Source organism: Pagrus pagrus (genome assembly GCF_965226575.1).
Source record: "Pagrus pagrus genome assembly, chromosome: 13".
Taxonomy (NCBI): domain Eukaryota; kingdom Metazoa; phylum Chordata; class Actinopteri; order Spariformes; family Sparidae; genus Pagrus; species Pagrus pagrus.
Window position 1 is genome coordinate 8124299 of NC_140197.1, and position 21804 is coordinate 8146102.

At 42.7% G+C, this 21804-nt stretch overlaps 2 protein-coding genes across 4 annotated transcripts in view; both read right to left on the reverse strand.

The window, feature by feature from the left end:
- LOC311268157 (vesicle-fusing ATPase) overlaps positions 1 to 21804 on the reverse strand; it is a 57903-nt gene that overhangs the window by 7828 nt on the left and 28271 nt on the right. For both annotated transcript variants that reach the window (XM_084371618.1, XM_084371617.1), the window contains 14 exons: positions 21330 to 21496; positions 21091 to 21198; positions 18436 to 18511; positions 17710 to 17865; positions 5580 to 5779; positions 5334 to 5499; positions 3599 to 3673; positions 2432 to 2619; positions 2095 to 2190; positions 1834 to 1990; positions 1480 to 1613; positions 1108 to 1254; positions 671 to 805; positions 170 to 283 (listed from right to left, as the gene is read on the reverse strand). In XM_084371618.1, coding sequence (XP_084227744.1) covers positions 170 to 283; positions 671 to 805; positions 1108 to 1254; positions 1480 to 1613; positions 1834 to 1990; positions 2095 to 2190; positions 2432 to 2619; positions 3599 to 3673; positions 5334 to 5499; positions 5580 to 5779; positions 17710 to 17865; positions 18436 to 18511; positions 21091 to 21198; positions 21330 to 21496 — 1919 coding nt within the window. The remainder of the gene's footprint in view (positions 1 to 169; positions 284 to 670; positions 806 to 1107; positions 1255 to 1479; positions 1614 to 1833; positions 1991 to 2094; positions 2191 to 2431; positions 2620 to 3598; positions 3674 to 5333; positions 5500 to 5579; positions 5780 to 17709; positions 17866 to 18435; positions 18512 to 21090; positions 21199 to 21329; positions 21497 to 21804) is intronic.
- Positions 8855 to 12636, reverse strand: LOC311267368 (zinc finger protein 862-like). Of its 2 annotated transcripts, XM_084370421.1 has the most exons (9): positions 11446 to 12636; positions 11070 to 11256; positions 10660 to 10984; positions 10413 to 10532; positions 10171 to 10323; positions 9944 to 10076; positions 9702 to 9855; positions 9465 to 9603; positions 8855 to 9297 (listed from the first exon to the last, which is right to left on the reverse strand). In XM_084370421.1, the coding sequence occupies exons 1-9, from the start codon at positions 12512 to 12514 to the stop codon at positions 9010 to 9012; spliced, it is 2568 nt and encodes an 855-aa protein (XP_084226547.1). In that variant the 5' UTR covers positions 12515 to 12636; the 3' UTR covers positions 8855 to 9009. The 2 variants fall into 2 exon arrangements, with proteins under 2 accessions (XP_084226547.1, XP_084226548.1); XM_084370422.1 differs by lacking the exon at positions 8855 to 9297 and having other exon boundaries at positions 9552 to 9603; positions 9676 to 9855.

Sequence of the window (21804 nt, forward strand, 5' to 3'; positions counted from 1 at the left end):
TGTGTCGGGGTGGCGGGGGGGGTTCGGGTCTTTTAAGTTGTACAGCACTTTGTGTTGCATTTTTAATGTATGAAAGGTGCTATATAAATAAATAAAGTTTAAGTTTAAGTTTAAGTTTATGCCGGTTTATGATCTGTTACTCATCAGTGCTGTGGTGAGTCTCCCGTACCTGCAGCGACATCTCGATGAGCACCAGGAGTTTCTTGATGCCGATCCAGACCCTCTTTCCTTTGAGCTGGTGTGCGATGTTGGCCCGCTCTTTGTCTGAGAAGCTCCCCAGCAGCTGCAGAGGAAAACAAAGGAAGATGGAGATTTTCATTACTGCCTTCAAAACCCTCCCACCAAAAAGCAGAATAAAGAAAGGGCGGCACTGAAAACACCCTTTGAACAATGTCTAGACCACTTACATTATTCCAGTCAATGAATTTAGCAAATGTGGTTTTTTTTACAGCTTCCAGGAAGGTTACAAGGTTGGATAATTCAAGGCTGTGTGTGCATCAGTGTGCGCTCTTGAGAAAGGGGAAGTGGTCGTGTATAATTCATCCCCTTCATCTGTGTGTCCTTGTGTGACAGCACAATTATGAGCGTATTTACCTTTAAGCAACCACATGTATGACTACATAAAAGAGAGTGCCTCTGGTTGTGTGTGTGTGTGTGTGTGTGTCAATACCTCTAAAGCGTCGACCAGCTGCTCCCCAGTAGAGATGTTGGGGATGTGGATGGTGGTGCTGAAGGCGTCCAGCATCTCCATCTCCTGCAGCACGTCCTTCCTGCTGGTTGTGCCGATGATGAGCAGCTTCCGACCCTGCGGGAGGAAAAACATGACTCGGTTTGTCCTTTGTTAATTACACCACATGGGTGACGAGTGAAGATTAACTGTCCATTCACAAATTCACGAGTGAAGAAAATTTAATATTAATGAGTATGGACAGCTATAACCACAGGCTCAATGTCTATATATATCTCTATATAATTAAAAGGCAAAATATTGAGAACTCCAGCTACATTACATCATTTGTTGAAGCAGAAAAACAGTGAAATAAAACACAAGATAAAGGCAAGAGATAACAAGGGATTTGCTGACTATCGTAACAGATGCACTCTGACCTTTGGCGGAGCTTTCTTCAGCAGCACCAGCAGAGCCTGGAGCACCAGGTTGGAGAAACGAGGTCCGATGGGGACGTAGTCCAGCAGGCGCTCGATGTCATCCACCACCACGCAGCTGAGCTGAGACTTATAGGCATCATCGAAGACCTGAAACAGAGGGAGGATAGAGGGCGGGACAAATAGACAAAGGGAAGACAGACAGGGAGGATGCACGACGACATTCGAGGATGGAGAAAACAAATGGAGGAGTCAGCAGTGAAAGAGAAAGAGCAATTAAACACATTAGATCCTTCCATGAGCCATTGTTTACATGCAAATGTTGAATTGTTTGCTGTCATACTATAAGGGGTTAAAACACACTGCGGCACGTACCTTTTTGATTGCCTGGCACTTGGAGATCTCTGAGTTTCCAATCATCTTGTCTGGAGAGCAGATCTTAATGAAGGGGAACTGCGAGTCCTCTGCAATCTTTGCTGCCAAGGCTGTCTTTCCACTGTGTGGTGGACCTGAGTGTGTGTTGAGAGGTGAGGAGGGGTACAATTTAATGCCTGCATGTGTTTGTGTTTGTATGTGTGAAGCTTTTCTAAAAAAAACATGATATTTACATGAATCATTGCAAATGCTAGGAGTTTGTCCTACTGTAAACAGAAATTAACCTTTACGGTAAGTGCTTCTGTGTGTGTTGTGTCCTTTACTCTGTTTTTGTGTGTGTTTCTGATCCCTTACCCTCCAGCAACACAGCCACCAGCGGTGTGCGGTCGCTGTTCTTGGTCTGCTGTACCAGCAGCTCTCCATCATCCAGCACATGAGTGACTGGGTCACCCCATTTAATGATGCCGTTCATGATGTAGCTGGCGTAATCCTCCTGGTTTGTACCGAACGCCTGGATGAAAAGAACTGTGTTAAGTTCTGTGCTTTGCCTTGTCATTTTTACAGGATTATACTGCATTCTGCAGTCAGGGACATTTAAAGAGACCTGGTACATACAGGTTTGATGTCGTTGTTAAGGGATCCCATGAAGTCGCTTCTGGTGACCTGCAGCTTCTCAGCCCTCTCCATGTCCACCTCCACTGTAGATGTAGCCTGGAAGAGAATGCACATATACAACTGCATCAAGATAACGTCAGGTTTAAGGGTCGCTCCACTTATTTAAGTCAGCCTGTGATAACTGACATGACACTAATAACCCTAATAAAACCCTGCATGAAATAAAATCTTAAATACTATTTTTAAAAGCTGTTACAATGGATATATTATAGTAGTTATTGATCACTACAGTAGCATCCCAACCCAGCCCTTTGTGTATTTGAAAGTGTCAGGCGACCTTGATGTGTCGGTTCATGGCGGTGGACTGAGCGGCCCTGACCAGCCCCTCCAGCTCTGCACCGCTGTAGTTCTTAGTCTCGGCTGCCAGTTCCTTGATGTCGACATCGGCGGCAAGCAGGTTGAAGCTTTTCATCTTAGTAGTGTGGATGTTCAGGATCTGGACACGGCCCTTCTCGTCAGGCAGACCTGGAGGTTAGACGGTGACGAACATAGAAATGGGAAATTAGTAATATAGCGCTCATACTGAGTCTCTATTCGCACATTCAATTCTATTCTGATTTATTGGCATGGTATTCTGATTAAAAACATGTTGCCGAAGCGTACAATGAAAACATGAAGAGTAGAGATTTAGACTACAGGGAATTCATTAGTTACACTAAAACGTATGATAAAATGTATATTCTGTGTATTTCAGTATACAAAGATTTAAAAAAGTCATACATGGAAGCATGTCTTACTCTGTGACAAGAAAACAGTTGGTTTAAGACAAGCAGACATGTTTTAATAATTGTGGAGCCCCAAAATAAAACTAAAAATAATTATTAATATTAATTAAAATGAGAGATATGCACTTGAAAATAATATAAAGAAGTTTGAAGTATGTTGTCTGTGAACTTCTAAGTAGCATTATGCAATTATTATTATTGTCTTTATTTTGACAGATATTATGATTGTGATATGATTCATAATTAGTGGGAATGATCACTTATGTGTCACAATTTTCAGCATTTTTGCTTTTTTGATCCAATAAAGTGGAGTTCAAAGGTAAAGCATGAAGCTGATGTCATACTTTGTCTCCCAACACTTTGGTGCTGCGTAGAAAAGCTCTTCTTTTTGAAGGAAAGGTGACTGGAATTGTCTTTCTATGAGAAAACAGACTTATTTTGTTTTCCCCTGTCCTCTGTCTTCTATGGCAACCTATTCAAATGCGCAGTTGGTGATCATGTGCATTTTTGCGATTTCGTTATATACCAGAAATGCATGAAACAACACATAAGACTTCCCACTTGCACAGTTCAGGAGGCTTCACGAGAAACTGCCTAACACGAAAGGTGACATTTCAGCACGTTGAAGTCATGGTTATGGATGAGGAATTCTATCTTTAACCCTCACAGCGTCAAGTCGAGTTGTTTCTACAGAAAGGAAGAGGAAGTTGAACACTCACTGATCTCCATCTTGACCTCAAACCTGCCAGGCCTCATCAGGGCGTCATCTATCAGGTCAGGCCTGTTGGTCATACCTGCAGAGGAAGAGGAAACAACAGTGAGAGAAGAAGCGGAAGGAGGGAGGGCACGAATGCTGACCGGTATCAACCGCATGAAATACATTTCTAGAAATTTGTCACAGCGACGTCTGTGCCGATACATGGAATAACAGAGGAAACTGACTTTATATGGAGTTGGATGATATGATATGATATGGATATGGATGATATCACACACACATTGCATATATTACATGTATTCAGTTTAATAATGTTGATATTATTTCATATGTAAACCTCAATACATTTATCATACTCAGTCAAAAAAGGGTATTTGTCACGAATCTGATCAAAATGAACTCTTTGAAGCCAACAATGGGCCTCATGCAAATCAAATCAGACCTACGAGTGATCTAATTTATTCTATCTCATTCCAATATTAATATTCTGTTATGATGTCATCATTGTGGCTTACTAATTCTGCCCTAGAGACACATCGTTAGCTGTTTATCATTATTTTTTTACAGCAAATTGTTTCAGTTCCACAGCGTGGAGCAGAGCTGACAGCCTTATATAGTAATTAAAGTGAAGGGGATTACGCTAATGATCAAATCTCACAAGTGCACACCTGTTCACAAACAGATGGCGCTCATCAAGTTGAAGTGAGCAGTTAATGAGAGTCTGACTTGGAAAGCTCATACGACAAACCTCAGGGTGAGAAGTAAGAGAGATTTAAGACGAGAATGCGGAAATGTTGTTTAGCCAATGAGACTTTTACAAAGAAAAGTAAAGGTGTTGGTGCCTGTCTAATGATGATGTTATTGGCCAAGTTGTCTAACCTCTTCAAAAAGTATGACAACCAACTGAATTTGTATTAGAATTATTGATATTCATTGAAATAAATCAATACATTAACATAGACGAATGATTTGAGTCATCTGGTCTCAAGTCAAGTCTTTTACATCCAAGTTGAGTCTCAAGTCATTTATTTTCTGTCAAGCCAAGTTGCAAGTCATGGTTACTGTTTGCTGTATTTGTAAAACTGATGTGTTTATTGTCAATAAAGTGATTTCTTCCTGTAAATGTTAAATCAGTTGAAACAGTGTGTTCAGACAGCTGAGAGATGGAAGCAGACAGGCTGGGACGATGATGCTGCGACAAACGGACACTTTTTAACGAAGATAGAAGCAACTTCATGTACTTAAAGCTGTCCACTTGTGATCGGACCACTCGGGACGCATGCTGATACCAGGTCTGAACAGCCAATAAGAGCCTCCGGGGCAGCTGTAACGCTGCTTGGTTTGGATTCTCTGGAGTCCCATTACTGGCTGTTTTGATGGTGATGGTGGTGAGTGCTGCCTCACACGGTGCTCTTAAACAGCATTTCACTCGTTGTGGGACATAAAATATCTTTCAATGCTGAATATGTGCACAGAAAATAAACACCACTGGAAGGTAAACAGTCTGGAGCCAATTTCAACAAAAGCCATTTGCATGTGTTTGGCAATTGATTGTCACTCTCAGCTTACAGAGAACAGCTGGGCTCTTGCGCACTCATTCATGGGCTGAAAGTGCGCTATTTGACTTGATTAGTGAGTGTGTGTGTGTGAAACGTGCCTCTCCAATCACTATAATGTATCACAGAGCTGGTGAGGATGTGGAATGGGGTGAATCAGTCTCCTGTGATGCTACTGACCGATGACCAGGATGTTGTTCAGTTGCTCCACACCGTCGATCTTAGACAGAAGCTGGTTGACCACGGTGTCATGCACACCTGTGCTGCTGGCGCCCGTGCCTCTCTGCTTGCAGATGGCATCCAACTCGTCAAAGATGATGATATGGAGCCCGCTGTTGGCTCCCAACTGTGGACGGACAGGTTGCGTTTAAAAATCGATCAATTCAGTTTTGTTTTTTAAATGAACAAGTAGAAATATGTGCTCACCCTCTTCTGCTCCTCCTCTGCCTCGGCGAACAGCTTGCGGATGTTGGCCTCAGACTCTCCCACGTACTTGTTGAGGATCTCCGGGCCGTTGACGACCTTTGGCTCACGGGCGTTGAGCATCTTGCCAATTTGCCTGGCCATCAGTGTCTTACCACAGCCAGGGGGCCCAAACAGCAGGATACCCTTCACATGCTTGCACCCTGGAACAAAGAAAGAGGCGACACATGATGAAGGGCAGAGATAAAGAGCAAGGGAGAATAAAATGGGAGGAAAAAGAGTGAGATGGGAGAAATAAAAAGAGTGAGAAGAATGAGAAAGGAAGAAGTCAGGGGAAAAGGCAGGGATGAGGCAGGAGAGGGGGGTAAGACATTGAGAGAAAAGAGATGTATGCATGTTATAAAATGGTTTTATGTGCTTAAAGCCAGAGGGAGCAGAAACCGGGTTAATAAAATGAATCATAAAACCAATGAATAAATTGTGTGTTATTGTCTCTCATTGTGCATGTAGATGAGAAAAAATATTTGTGACTAACCCTGTTTCCTGCATTATATTACATTCTGCTACCACAGGGAGTACATAATATAGAAATGTATTAGCAAGGTTAGGTTATCCAAACCAAATGTTTGATCCATGATGTAAAATATTTTTTTTACAATAAGAACACTTCACTTGTTGGTTGACAAAAAACATTAATTTACAGTAAAACCAACAGCAAATGCTGAAGACAGAGACATTTCAAATCTTGTGCATACAGAGAAAAACAAAGACATAATGACAACCTGTGGGAGCCAAATTATAATTACAATAATTGATTTAATTGAATAATAAGTTAATTATAAATATGTAAAAGGTCGGCTAAATTCATTTGATTTAATTCATGTTTGGTAAGGATGATGTTTTTGGTAGGAAAACAGTATTTTTAAGGTTTCTGTTAGGAGAGTCATCTTATGTTACTGTCACTTTAAGAGAGTAGGTCTCTTGGGTGCACAGAGGTGTTTAGTGCAGTTGAGGCTCAATTGAGGACCGAGCCACACAGTTTTCTTACCGTAGTACCTTTGCTGATTAGAAAGGCTTAATTTGGATCAATCCTGTAATAAGACACAGCAAAACCTTGGAATAAATATATTTTGTTTTATCTTTTTACATCGGAGTCCTGTGGAAGTTTTTTGCTGCTCAAGCGAATGTACACAAGTCAAGTTAACACTATGGATGAGCTTCAGCTCCCACACAACCCAGAAAAGGATGGTGGACATTACCACAAAAAAAGCTTCACTTGGATGAATGGACAAACAAAGGATTCGTAACCACAAGGGAAGAGGAATTACAACTAATACAGGATACAGTGGTCGTGAGTAAAGTGAAACTCTCAACTTTGCAAAGAAAATGTGCTGAGTCATGTGCTAGTTAGCAGCCTAGCCACAACATCATCGTTAAGGGACACATATGGGCAGTGTCAGCTATCTTTGTGTACTGTAATGATCAGACTTCAAGCAATTCACATCGGCTAGTGTGTAGTTTTGCACATAAGGCATGGAGCACGGAGATGAGGATTTGGCTACAGTTGTGGATGCTAGGGCAGGGAAGGTCTCAGCTAAGGCAATGGAGGAAAGGCTGCAACGTGCCGTTAGCACACGAAAGGCCAAGCTGGCTAAGCTAACAGGTAAAATGAACCAGATACGTCAAGCAATGGATGAAAGTGGGTGATGGCTGCTTAACAGTAATTCAAACCAAAATGGTGGATTTTAAAAAGCTATTTGGAGTGTTCTGTGGCTTGAATATCAGTGCTAAGGAGATATTTCACCAACTTTCTGAAGAAGACATGATCAGGGATCAAGCTAACTGGTTTGAACCTAAGGCTTATAGCTTTAAAGATTTTGCAGAGAAGGCTGAGGCTTGGATTAAAGGAGCTCAGCTACGCATTGAAGAAGCTACAGAATACAATGAAGCGGTTCAGCCATCTGATAGCATATCTAGCGCATCCTTCCCATCATTGAAGCAAGGTTCCAAGGCGGCTTCTGGGCATTCTTCTCGTGCATCGTCTTCTGCTTCATCTACTCGTCTGAAGGCAGAATTGGAGAGAGCTACATTGTTAGCCAAGGCATCCACTCTGAAAAGGAAACAGAACTTGGAGGAGCAGGAAGCTAAGCTTAAAAGAGTAAAGGAGGAATTAGAGATTCAAACTGCTTTAGCAGCATCTGATGCTAAAATTAAGATCTTGGATGAGTTTGAAGGGTTGCGTATCTCATCCAGAGCATCAAGTCGTGATGGCATGGACTCCTACGTAGGTTTAAAGCCCCCCTCACACACAGACAGGCAAGCAGCGCAAGGTAAAGATATTCAACCCAATGTCCAAAGAACAGCCGCTGCAACTGCCCAGACACAACTACAGGCACCGGAAACATTGCAAGGTGTTGCTGAAATGCTAACGAAGCAGCAAAGACTTGCTACGCTGCCTCCTCAGAGCATTCCTGTGTTCAAAGGAGACCCCCTAGAATATCTGTTGTTCAAAAGAGTGTTTGAACATGGAGTGGAGAACAAGACAGAGAGCAGCAAAGATCGGCTCTATTTTATGGAGCAGTATACTGCAGGACAGCCTAGGGAGCTGGTAAGGAGTTGTCTCCATATGGAACCTGAACATGGCTACTGTGAAGCTAAGAGACTTCTGGAAGAACACTTCGGGAAACGCCTACAAGATTTCAGTGGCATATATTAACAAAGCTTTGAACTGGCCTACTATCAAGTCTGATGATGGAGAAGCTCTTCAGTCTTTCGGCCTCTATCTCACAGGATGTTGTAATGCTATGACTGATGTGGAGTATATGGTGGAGCTGGATAGCGCAGTTAACATGCGTGCTATCATTGCCAAGCTCCCATATAAGCTGAGGGAAAGATGGAGAAGCGTGGTCTGTAGTATTCATGACCATGGAAATCACAGAGCCAAGTTTAATGACCTTGTGGATTTTATTAACAAGCAAGCGAAAGAAATGTTACACCCCAGGGCTCCAGACTAACTTTTTGCATTGGTTGCACTGGTGCACCTAACTTTTTTTTTTAGGTGCACCAGCAGAAAATTTAGGTGCACCCACATTTTTCATTGCGTCGCCTTTAACGCCAAAAGGTCACCTTTTTATAGCTTTCCATAACTTTCATATAATGTGAATGATTTTTTAACAACAATAAGGTGTAGAGAAATGATTTTCTTAATTTTCAGCCCAATTATATATATATATATATATAAAAGAAAAATAAAGTGTTTAAAGTGCTGAAATTGAACATTTAAAACATAAACTAAAACATTAGCAAACCAAAACATTAAGCAAAATAAAACATTTCCAAATAAAAGTGCTTGTGCTTAAATGAATGGTCAAACTTAAACATTTCAAGTAAAATAAAACATTTCCAAATAAAAGTGCTAAAGTCTTCCAAAGTCTTATAGCAGGTCTCCTCTTGCTGGCACATGCCCCTCAGATGGCCAACACTTGTAATTTGGCCTTCTTGCCCTTTGGCCTTGGCTGAACCAGTTTGCCACACTCTCCCTAGCATCAAAATCCTCCAAACTAGGCCCCTCCACACTGATTCTGATGAGATCTTCCACTGTGTCTGTGTGGAGTGATGCTCTTGCATCTGATTTAATTCTCTTCTGTGAAGAGAATCCTCTCTCACAAACCGCAGAAGACACTGGGAGGACCAGCAGAATGTGGACCAGGTGTAGTATGTTCTGAAAAATATACAAAAAACAATACACATATATATATATACACATACACACACACAAAATCAAACACATTCTCATTGGCATGTACAAGCTGTCAAAGTTGTTTTTTTATGTCAAAGTTGACATTGATATTGATATAAAAATGTCATTAAAAAGAAAAAGAGTAAAACCTTGTACTCTGAACAGTATGGCTCTCTGGTTAACATCAGCTCCCAGAGGCTGAGGTAGGTCTTGTCCTTGAACATCCTGGCAATTAACAGCTTCAGGCCCACAAACTCTTCTTTTGCCAACTCAGTGTTAACACCATTTCTGAAATTGACATGGATTAAACAGCCAATCAGTGTTTAAATTAACATGATTGCCACCAGCACTACTACATACCATTGTGTAGTGGTCCACTATGCTACCTTGTGAGGACAGGGGAGAAGTGATCCAAGAGAAATGCTAGGTCATCTGCACCATGGTCCACTAACTCCTCTTGGTCTTCTGGCCAGCTATCATGATTGAAGATGTTGAAGCATTTGACAGCCTTAGTTGTGGCAGATTGGGTAGCATCCTCTCCTATTGGAAGGATAAAGACATTTTAATAAAATGATTAACATAATGTCTGATCTATCAATGTGTTCATAAGACAGGGGAGTACACTTGCCTAGGAGGCTACAGAATCTTGCTTTCAAGTGTTTGACAGTAGATTTGATTGTTGTCTCCATTGCTCTGTGTAGTTTAGTGATAGCACCACCATCTTCTGCCAGCTTAGAGACTTCCCCGTTGAGTGTAACTGTCTGTGTGGGACATAAAGCATAAACACAAATTGTGAGTTAGATATTATATATATATATATACATTCCTATATCAGAAACAAAACCACAAATGTACCTGGAATTTGTAGAGTGGCATTTCACCCTGCTTATCCTGCTGCCTCCTCTGCAGCCTAAGGTCAGCCATGAACTGTGACAGTCTGCCCCCAGGCTTAGGTCTTGCAGCCATCACCTCTGTGGTCACCAGCAGATTTTCAAGAGCACAAACTGCCTGTTTAGACATATCAAGCACTTTTATAAATACAGCTGAAGCTAATAACAAACATAATTGAAAATGTAATCCCATTTCATCTCCCTTACCTGAGGTAGGATGGTCTCATTTTTCTGAAGTAGGAGACTGAACTTGGTTATTCCAGCAAAAACATCAGCCAGAAAGTGACAAAAAGCCACAAAAGTGGCATCTTCCATTGATTTCTTGACCTGTATCACACAACCAGAGCATATATTCATATAGCCTTCAACATGAATAAACAACATTCTGGGCAGGGAAAATGACTGAAGTTAAAATGGCACTAATTTAGTACATTTCCTGTGGAAATCCACTAACCTTTCTGGCTCGTCCTGCAATATCTGCATTGGCAGAGGACCCTGCCAAATGGTCCATATGACAGTAGACTGCAGTGAACTGGCCATGGCCATTCTGTCCGGGTCTGAGGAATGTCTCCAGGGCCCTGGAGACATGTGGAAGCCATCGTGTTCCTTTAACCCCACCGGGGACTAGGACATCCACTCCCAGGTCTGCTCCAATGGCCTTCAGCTCCCTCATTGATTTTGGACTAAAATGGTAGGTCTTCCACACCAAATGTAGCAGATCATATACTTGACCAATCATAGCATTGTCCCTCTGGACTGACAACATAGCCAATTCCAATCTGTAAAGATACATCACAATTAATCTACAAAGATAAACTACATTAATATGAGAAAATGCACAACAGCCTATATAATTAGGCCTACCTGTGAGGCATACAGTGAAAGGGCACAACGAAATCTCCTGCATCTCTTTGTAAAAGGGCTATAACGCCCCCCTTGTGGCCTAGGTTAACTGCAGCACCATCAGCACCCAGAGCAACCGTTTTCCCCAGCCAATCTGCACACTGATGCCCAAGCGCAGCAAATGCTTGCTTTGTGGCAGCATAAATTCCTAAAGAATAAAAGGATCATACAGGTCACTAGCCTATAGATTGCAAAAGGAAAACTGTTTATGTGAGCTTAGCCTACTTAACTTTTTATTTATTCATTTTTAATAATATTTAGGAATACTATACAATTTTCTTAAGATTTCTATTTCATTATCTCTCATGCTGTAATGTGGCTGGGCCTTCAAACTTACCTTGTGCATGTCCATGCTCCACCTCAACGTGTCCAATTAATATGTTGACCGGCCGTCCTTTCCGCAAAATGCGGCTGTAGATAATCACGCACTCCTTTGTAGAGATGTCTGTGTCGCCGTCAATCATGAAAGACATATACGTGGCGTTACCAACGTCCGCAGCTGTCTTCTTCTTCAATGTGTCTCCTATTACACCAATAAATTGGGCACATGCCGTATCATTGCTGTAGGTCGGGTTGACGTTTAAGCCATTTTTCTTCATCAAAATAATCTCTGACTTAAATTTGGTGAACGGCATTTCCTCCTTTGCAATGTTGTATGCCACATTAAATTTTATGATCATTTCGGATTCCTCAGAGGACCTGATTAATGCTGCCTGCCTCTGAAATGCAGCTGGGAGAGGGGCCACTTTATCTACACATTTGTCACGGCATATAGTATGCTTTTTTGACATGTTGTGCTTTTTTAATGTTTCGATACGAAACGTCGTTGCCTCGCCTACGAATGCACTATTACCGGCCATATTCTGACCGCACTCCCGACAGTAAATGCAGTGCATTGCATTCCGTCCTTTATCGTATCTCAGCCAGGGAAATTGTGTCAACCAGTCATGTCTGAAAGAATAAATTTTGGGCTTTTTAATCTGAGTCTCGGGGCCGGGCTCTATCTCAGACTCGGTTGTCTCCTCTGGTTCCGAATCTGACATTATCGCCGAAGGACCGGGGCTTGGCATCTTCCCAGGGACCGTCACCGAGGCCGAGGTCTCCGTGTCTTGGCTGGATGGACTCTCAGTGGGGATGGATGGAATGACAGTAGGGCTGGTTGTAAGAGTAGGCTTAGTTTTCTTAATGAAAAAGCTTTCAATGTTTCTACCTCTCTTCATTTTCACTCGTTTTGTCGCGTTTATTTTCTTTTCTGTTTCAGTTAGGCTACTCTGGCGCTCAGCCTGCTCAGGTCGCTCGCATTTTTTTAACTCACACAACTTAGAGCAGTGAAAAGGACGACAGCCAATCAGAGGCAAAGACCCGCCCTGAGCTATGTCTCTTATTGGTTTAGACCACGATGCCATCAGGCGAGCAAAGAGAGATCCTGCGCTTGCGGAAGAAATTTATGTTTTCACCCGAGCAGCGTCAGGTGCACCAGTGCGACCTAGAATTTTTTTTAGTCGCACTATTAAATATTTTGGTCGCATATGCGACCAAATTGGTCGCACTCTGGAGCCCTGCACCCACTGTTCGGTGACATTAAGGACTTCTCTACAAAGAGCTCAGCTAAAGGTCAACTGGATGAGAGGTTGCATAGGAGAAGTGATAACAAGAGAGGTTTCATCACACTGCAACTATCACAAGCAATGAAGCAAAGAGTCCTATGCTTAAGCCGGGAAGTAAGGCTACTGGCAACCAAGTCCATGCATTTTCCAAACCTTGTCTTTTCTGTCATGGTGCAGAACATTCTATGGAACAGTGCAAGAAAATGAAGAAGTCTCTTCATAAGGAGAAGATTGACTTCCTACGAGCCAAAGGTCTGTGCTTCAGCTGTCTTAAACAGGGCCACATGAGTAACTCATGTAACGAGAAGATGACCTGCCAAGTCTGCACACAGTTGCACCCTACAGTGTTACACATGAAGGCCAAAAGTGGCATTGTGAACAAAGACATAAGGCCTGAACATGAGTCGTGCGATGAGTCAGTCATAAGTGGGTTTGTGGGCACCAGTGCTGCGACCTACAGAGCTACAAGTGCTGAGATCACAGAGAGCATTTTAGCTATAGTTCCAGTTCAAGTAAAGAGCAGCAAGGGCCAAAAGGTGACGACGACTTATGCTTTCCTTGACCCTGGCAGTACTGCCTGCTTTTGTACTGAGGGTCTAATGAAAGAGCTCAACCTCACAGGCAGAAAGACACACATCTTATTAAAGACCATGGGAGAGAAAAGGATTGTGAGCAGTCACGTATTGTCTGAATTGGAAGTGAGCAGCTTGGACTGCAATGACTTTCTGGAGCTCCCAGATACATTTTCCCAGAAAACCATTCCTGCAACCAAAGGTAATATTCAAGAGGATACAAGAGGACGTTGACAAGTGGCCACACCTACGGGAGGTGTTGCTTCCAAATATAGAGGCAGAGATAGGACTGCTTATTGGGACTAATGCACCCAAGGCCATTGAACCCTGGCAAGTTATTGCCAGTATAGAGGACGGTCCATATGCTGTAAGAACACGGCTTGGCTGGACAATCAATGGACCTCTCCGGGAAGACATTGGTCACAGCACAACACGTGGGCTGATACAGGTTCAGGCAAACCGAATTGCAGTTACTAGACTGGAGGAACTCTGGAATCAGCAGTTCCAGTGTGACTTTCCTGAGTGCAATCAGTATGAGAGGCTGGAGATGTCTAGGGAAGATTGTCAGTTCCTTGACATGGTTACACAGTCAGCTAGACTTGTGGATGGACATTACAGCATTGCCCTGCCACTAAGGAACAAGGACCTGAAGATGCCCAACAATCGAAAGGTAGCTGAACAACGTGCTCTGAACTTAAGGCGAAAGTTTGTAAAGAATCCAACATTCCACACAGAGTACTCAGCATTCATGGACGGGACTATAGAAAAGGGCTACGCTGTGAGGGTACCCAGCAAAGATCTCAGCCGTGAAGATGGTAGAGTTTGGTACCTGCCGCATCATGGGGTTTATCACCCGAGGAAGAAAACGCACAGAGTGGTTTTTGATTGCGGAGCATCATACCAGGGCATCACTCTGAATGAACAGCTGCTACAGGGACCAAATCTCACCAGCACTCTTCTTGGTGTTATCACCAGGTTCAGACAAGAGGAAGTGGCAGTCATGGCCAATGTGGAAGCAATGTTCCACCAAGTGAAGGTGCCTGACGAAGACGCAGACCTTCTCCGGTTCCTTTGATGGACATTAGGTGACACAAGTCAAGAGATGGTGGAGTATAGGATGATGGTGCACTTGTTCGGTGCTACCTCATCTCCAAGCTGTGCCAGTTTCGCCCTGCGGAAATGTGCAGAAGACAGCAGAACTCAGTCTAACACCCAAGTAGTCGACACAGTGGACTGTCTCAAATCAGTCCATTCAGAAGAAGAGGCAGTGTCTTTGTACGACAGCCTGTGAGCTGTATGTGAAAAGGGTGGATTCAGGCTCACCAAGTGGGTAAGCAACAACAGGGCCGTGCTGTCTGCTATTTCAGAAGAGGACAGGGCGACCGAGGTTGAAGACCTTGACCTGGATCGGGATGCACTTCCCATAGAGCAGGCTTTGGGAGTTCATTGGTGTATCGAGTCTGATAGCTTCAGGTTTAAGATCATCATGCCGCACAAAGCACCCACCAGGAGAAACATCCTATCCCTTGTAAGCTCATTTTATGATACATTGGGTATCTTGGCACCAGTGGTGCTCTCAGCTAAGAAAATCCTGCAACAGCTCTGCAGACTGAAGATAGGCTGGGATGTCCTTATACCTGAAGAGCTTGCTCATGAGTGGTCTGCTTGGAATACTGCACTGAAACAGCTAGCGAATGTCAGTGTTCCTAGGTGTTTCAAGCCTGCAGGTTTTGGTGACGCAGTAAGACGCAGTTGAGATCTGAATTGCAGCTGCAACTCCAAGAGTCTGTATTCTGGACAGACAGCACAACTGTACAGAAGTACATCAGAAACAGAACAAGCAGATTCCGCACCTTCGTCACTAACCGTGTGGAGACCATCTTGAGGATCTCTGAACCTTGTCAGTGGAGGTACGTTAACACCTCACTGAACCCTGCAGATTACGCATCAAGGGGTCTCAAGGCAGAGAAATCCAACCAGAGCCATACTTGGTTACAGGGGCCGGAATTTCTCACCAAACCCACTGAAGATTGGCCCGAGAACTCAGAACACCCTGGGGATCTAACCACGGAGGACCCAGAGGTAAGGAATGCCGTGGTTGGTGCTACTGCAACTGAAGATCAATGGGATGCAGTACTGGAGTTAATGCAGTACTTCTCTTCATGCATTCGTCTTAAGAAGGCCATCGCTTGGATGCTTAAGGTTAAGAGCACTCTGCTGAGTTTGTGCCAAAAGAGGAAGGAGTTGAACACTACTCTTGCTCCACCTGAAGTTGACAAGGAGATGAGGAACTTCAAAGCAGGTCTTTTGAGAGCAGATGTTTGTAAACTCACAGCAGAGAACCTTATGGAAGCAGAGCAAGAGATCATTTGCTATTGTCAAGGAAAGGCTTTCGCAAAAGAAATCACGGCACTCCAAAGGGGTGAAAACGTGAAGAGAAGCAGTAGTCTCTTCAGGCTTAATCCAGTTCTCCAAGAAGGCATCCTCAGAGTAGGAGGAAGACTCATCAGGGCTGCTATGCCTGAGGAGTCGAAGCAGCCAGCAATTTTACACAAAGACCATCATGGATGCTGATCCTCAGAGAAATCCATGAGAACCTGGGTCACAGTGGTCGCAATCATGTGCTCTCCAAGTTGCGGTCCAAGTATTGGATCCCTGGTGCAAACTCGGCTACAAGGAGAATCCTATCCAAGTGTCATGTTTGTTGGCGCTCTCATGGAGCTGCAGGGCAACAACAGATGGCTGCTCTACCTCGAGACAGAGTTCTGACAGATGAGCCTCCGTTTACTAACACTGGAGTGGACTACTTCGGCCCGTTCAAGTAAAACGCGGAAGAAGTTTGGTGAAAAGGTATGGCGTGATTTGTACATGCCTGGCAGTCCGCGCAATACACTTGGAGGTGGCGTCTTCTCTGGATACAGATTCATTCATAGCTGCTCTTCGTCGCTTCATGGCTAGAAGAGGCCAGGTGAAGATCCTCCGTTCAGACAATGGAACTAACTTCGTTGGAGCCGAGCGTGAGTTAAAGAGAGCCATCCAGGAGTGGAATAGCTCCAAGATTGAAAACACTCTACACCAGAGTGGCATCCAGTGGATATTCAATCCTCCCACTGGCTCCCACCATGGAGGAGTTTGGGAGATTGGATGATCAAGTCTGTGAGGAAGATCCTGAACGTCACCTTGAGACTACAGAAACTTGATAAGGAGAGCCTGCATACCTTGCTATGCGAAGCAGAGGCCATCATCAACAGTCGGCCTATAACCAAGGCGTCAAGTGATCCAAACGATCTGGAGGCGCTTACACCAAACCATCTCTTGCTCCTCAAGAGCAAGCCATCTCTACCCCCAGGTCTGTTTGACAACCAGGATCTGTATTCACGCAGGAGATGGAAACAGATCCAGTATATGGCAGACATATTCTGGAAGAGATGGACAAGAGAATATCTACCACAGCTTCAAGAGCGCCACAAGTGGTCGCACCCATCTCGCAACTTTGCCATAGGAGACATCGTGTTGGTCGTAGACGACTCTGCACCACGCAACTCCTGGGTAGTGGGAAAGGTCATCCAGACAGTCCCGGACAGGTTTGGACTGATACGTCAGGTTCGCATAAAGACCAAGACCAGCACGTTGGACAGGCCCATCACAAAGATTTGCCTCCTCCAGGAAGTTGAATGAGGCATATGGTAACTCATGCAATGAAAAAGAAGACTACTTATTTCGAAGTACTTTAATTTCTTTGGCTCCACATGTTATATAATTTGGTAATTGTCTCCAGTCAAGAGTACAATTAGGGGCCGGTATGTGGGAGCCAAATTGTGTTTTATATGTTTCAGTTAAATAAATAAGTGCAGTTTGGATTGTGTTTAAAAGTTCACGTGAATGGAAATAAATAATTGATTTAATTGAATAATAAGTTAATTATAAATATGTAAAAGGTCAGCTAAATTCATTTGATTTAATTTATGTTTGGTAAGAATGATGTTTTTGGTAGGAAAACAGTATTTTTAAGGTTTCTGTTAGGAGAGTCATCTTATGTTACTGTCACTTTAAGAGAGTAGGTCTCTTGAGTGCACAGAGGTGTTTAGTGCAGTTGAGGCTCAATTGAGGACCGAGCCACACAGTTTTCTTACCGTAGTACCTTTGCTGATTAGAAAGGCTTAATTTGGATCACTCCTGTAATAAGACACCGCAAAACCTTGGAATAAATATATTTTGTTTTATCTTTTTACATCGGAGTCCTGTGGAAGTTTTTTCCTGCTCAAGCGAATGTACACGAGTCAAGTTAACACTATGGATGAGCTTCAGCTCCCACACAACCCAAAAAAGGATGGTGGACATTACCACAAAAAACAGCAAAAAATATGACCAGTGACAAAGAAGAGGAAGAGGAAGAGGAAGATGACTGAGCGGGTTTCTCACCCATCTGCTCCACAATGTCTGGAGGGAAGACTCGGGAAGCGAAGGCTCTGCGGAAGATGTCGGAGAATTCCCTGTCCAGACCTCCGATTCCCATCTTCTCAAAGTTCCAGTCAGGGTTGATGATTGTCTGTCGTGCCTCCTTGGTCTTTGCCTTACCTTGTTAAAACACAGAAAGGGACTACGTTACCAGAACAGCACAGATTTAGATTTCAAAGGATGGAGGAAGATATTTCTTAAAGATTCTGAAAATAAAGCATGCTTCATGATGTTGGAAAGGAAAAGGGCATTTCTGAGGAACGCAATAATGAATTAAGAACCATGAAATAAAAGCTAAGTTTGCTGTTTCTCTTAAGGCTTTTTCCTTGACAGGCAGTGGAGTAGGATCCTATGTGGTGATGTGTGAAAGATGATGCATTAGTGAGAGAAAACTGTTATGTGTTTTTACTGCCATCCTGTGGAGGAAGTGGATAAGGGACGGTTACATGCCCTCATATTGCTTAAGCAGAGATTTTACCATGACGGTTGTACAGCATTGAAATATCTCAGCTTTTAAAAACACGACACATTTATAAAATCATGCAAAGAAAAGCTGCGAAACGGATGTTCTGACCACACTCGCCCTCATAATGAGGTGACATTTCTTCTCCTTTCTTAGTCCCTCAAAACCCAGATCCTGAGCTCAAAATGTTTGGGGAAATATTATCTACGTTAAGGGAGAAAACATACCAACGAGTGTGAGGGATGAACTCTCCGCCTTTTCAAAAACCACTTGGCTGTTGCCCACCATCAGCCCGATGTCGATCTGTCAGAGAAAACAAGGTTACAATCAGTCTGAAATCCATTCAGAGAAGTGGCCTTTCTTTAGCTTCATTCATTAAGTGACATGCCAGTCATAACAGCATCAACTAGGATAGAATTTTGAATGTAAAATGCTTGAGAATTATTTCCCTTCATCTCCTGATTAAAACCTCAGCTGGGAGCAGACTCATATACAGCACTATATTAATGCACTGTGGCCCCTTTGAATAAGACACAAACAAGAGCAAGGGCACCAAGGGCTAAATTTAAAAATGCAAACAATAACAAAACATGTCTGATTTATAATTTGAAGCATTTTTAGTTTTGAAGTGTTAAGAATTTCTCTGAATGATTTTGCCTTCACTCAAGGGTATGTTTATATTTTCACCAATTCTGATTTTGAAATGACATTTTTAATAAGTTTTGTTTTTACCTCCCCAGGATTTATAGTTTTAGATTTTTTCTTTAAATGTTTGTGTTTTGACTCTTGTATATGTGTGTCCTATGCCTCATTTCTGCATTTGGAGTGTTTGGGGGTTGTTAGGGCTACATGCTGTGGTAAAAAAAAAAACCCATCAAATTGTGATTATTTTGACAGATGAACTGTCTGGCCAAAAAAAAGTCACCGCCTGGATTTAACTAAGCAAAAAGGTAAGAGCCTTCCATTGGATAATTACTGCAGTAATTAAAATGTTTCAGCTGGCAACAAGTTATTTAACCCTAACTGATGCAGTGAGTAGCTTCTCATTCATTCAACAACCATGTCAGAAGACATATCCTGTGGTCCTGGAAAAGATGTTACTCTGTTCAGAAGGGTCAGATTATTGGCCTGCATCAAGCAAAGAAAACAACTAAGGAGATTACTGAAGCTACTAAAATTGGCTTAAGATCTGTCCAACACATTATTAAAACCTGGAAGGGTGGTGGTGAACCATTAACTTCAAGGAAGAAATGTGGTCGAAAAAAGTCTTGAATGATCGTAATCGGAGATCACTAAGTGAAATCAAATTGTAAAAGATCAACAGCAGAACTCAGCTGTGTAGCCTTAAGAAAACCACTTATTCAGTTTGCTAGGGAGCATAAAGATTGGACTCTGGATCAATGGAAAAAGGTTATGTGGTCTGATGAGTCCAGATTTACTCTGTTCCAGGGTGATGGGTACATCAGAGTAAGAAGGGAGGTGGATGAAATGATGCACCCAGCATGCCTAGTGCCTACTGTACAAGCCTGTTGGGGCAGTGTTATGATCTGGGAATATACTGAATGACCAGGTTTTTCCATCAATGGATTTTTTCTTCCCTGATGGCACGAGCATATTCCAAGATGACAATGCCTCAATTCATTGGGCTCAAATTGTGAACACAGCTCTGGACGGAAATAAATGTTTCATAAGCTTATCAAAACGATGACACAGTGAATACGTGCCGTAATCAAAGCTAAAGGCGGTCCAAGGAAGGCGTGTGTGACTTGTTTTTTGACCGGGCAGTGTATTACAATGGCGATATGATCCAGGATTAGTGGGGCTGATAATTTTTGCATCACAATTTTCATTCTCACTAATAAAACTATTAAAATGATATTACATTTGTCAGGGTCTGTACCAAACAAACATTTCTTACATCTGGAGAACTTCTGAAGAAGATTTGTAGGCCAGGACATCTCTGCAGCACTACAGTACTAATGCTGTTTTTCACACATTTGACCTTCATCAAAAAACTGCAGCTTCTTGCGGTTTGGATTTAACACTAAGCCCAACTGTGATTCTGATTATATTTTGATTCACTGTGCAGCCCAGCATTTCTGAATTGGGAGCAAAGACCCAAAATGTTGTTTTGTTTTTTTACTGTTGTATTTTTGGATCTTACGTGCATTTCTCTAAATGATTGTACTTTTGCTGGTGCGTGCCTTGTGTCCTCGGGGGCCACCATATTAAAGTGCATGAATAAATAAAGCAAAATACAATAATTTAGGGGGTAGGAGGCTCATCTGTATTAGAGAGGCCTTGGCTGTCAGCTGGGTGTATATGAGGGTCATGATGCTTAAACAAGAGATGAATTATTCACCAGAAGACATCCAGTGGTAAACATCGGGCAAATCATTCAACAATGTACCCGCTGTAATGATTCCATCCCTGTGATTCATTATGAGCTGACTGCACCAGAGATCCAGATGAAATCGGGCCACTACGTTTCTTAAAAGCAATTTCACTTCAAGCTGATTCTCAATAAATTGTTAATTAGAGTTTAATTGCGGAAGGCTAATAATATTGCTCCAATTTACATTTTACAAATCAACGATCTCTGCTTCTCTGACAAAGGGGAATGGAGCAGAGGTAAAATGACATGTAATATCAACAATATGCCACCGCTGGGAGGACTGAGTCACACTGACAATCAAGCTTTTAGTAACAGTGTGACAACATCCCTGCCATCTACATTTAGTGGAGTTTAAAAAAAGACAAATCCACTACACTATAATAGCCTAATTTGAGAAAGGCTTGTAAATGGTGACACTGTGAACTTTTTATTTTACTGGTTATGAGGATAAATCTCAAAGCACATCAACCTCAGCGAGGTCAGGTACCTTCTGTTTCTTTCCAGAGGCTGGTTCTCCTTTGAGGATGCTGGCGTCCATGGCCTCGATGTCCTTTACCATCAAGCCGAACAGCTTATCGCAGAAACTGAACACGAGCTGAGAGAGGGAGAAAAAGCAAGAGGGTGATCAAAAAGCCCTACAGAGAAACATCAGACAGCACAGAACAAAGCAAATGAATGTGCGCTTCCACGTCTGTGTATGTGTGTAGATATTTTGAGAAAATGAACCTGCTGGGTGACGGAAAAGGCCTGGTTATTGAACTGTTGGATAAACTCGGCGGCCATCCTGTCTGAGTCATACGGGGAGGAGTCGGTGCTCTTCTTTTGCAGGAAGTCAATTTCGATTGTCATGGAGCCAATGCACTGCTTGGACTTGTCAAAGTTGTAGTTGGACACTGAAGGGACAGACAGGGACATGTTCACTGGAATGATCGAGAGCACAGGCAACAACAGCAGCTGTTCAGGACCTGAACAGAACATGTAAGATAAATAAATGCAACATCTTAGACTAGATGACCACACGTTAGATTGTATGAAGACAGATTTTATAAGATCATAGCCGAATACAGATTAAAATAATATTGCAGCTTTAGCCTCACAATATCATGTGCGTAGCTACTATTTCAGATTGGTTTTTTTTCTAACATGAGTCAGCTGGAAGCATTAAAACCTCAGCCTGAGATAATGTTTCTAAGCGTCTCTC

What these genes read in the sequence shown, in the direction of transcription:
- LOC311267368 (XM_084370421.1), bottom strand. Translation starts at nt 12,514, where the DNA reads ATGGCATCGTGGTCTAAACCAATAAGAGACATAGCTCAGGGCGGGTCT. An exon ending in GGAGCATGGACATGCACAAG is followed by an intron (nt 11,257 to 11,445) that starts GTAAGTTTGAAG and finishes TTTATTCTTTAG; the next exon opens with GAATTTATGCTGCCACAAAG. An exon ending in AAGATTCTGTAGCCTCCTAG is followed by an intron (nt 9,856 to 9,943) that starts GCAAGTGTACTC and finishes TCCTTCCAATAG; the next exon opens with GAGAGGATGCTACCCAATCT.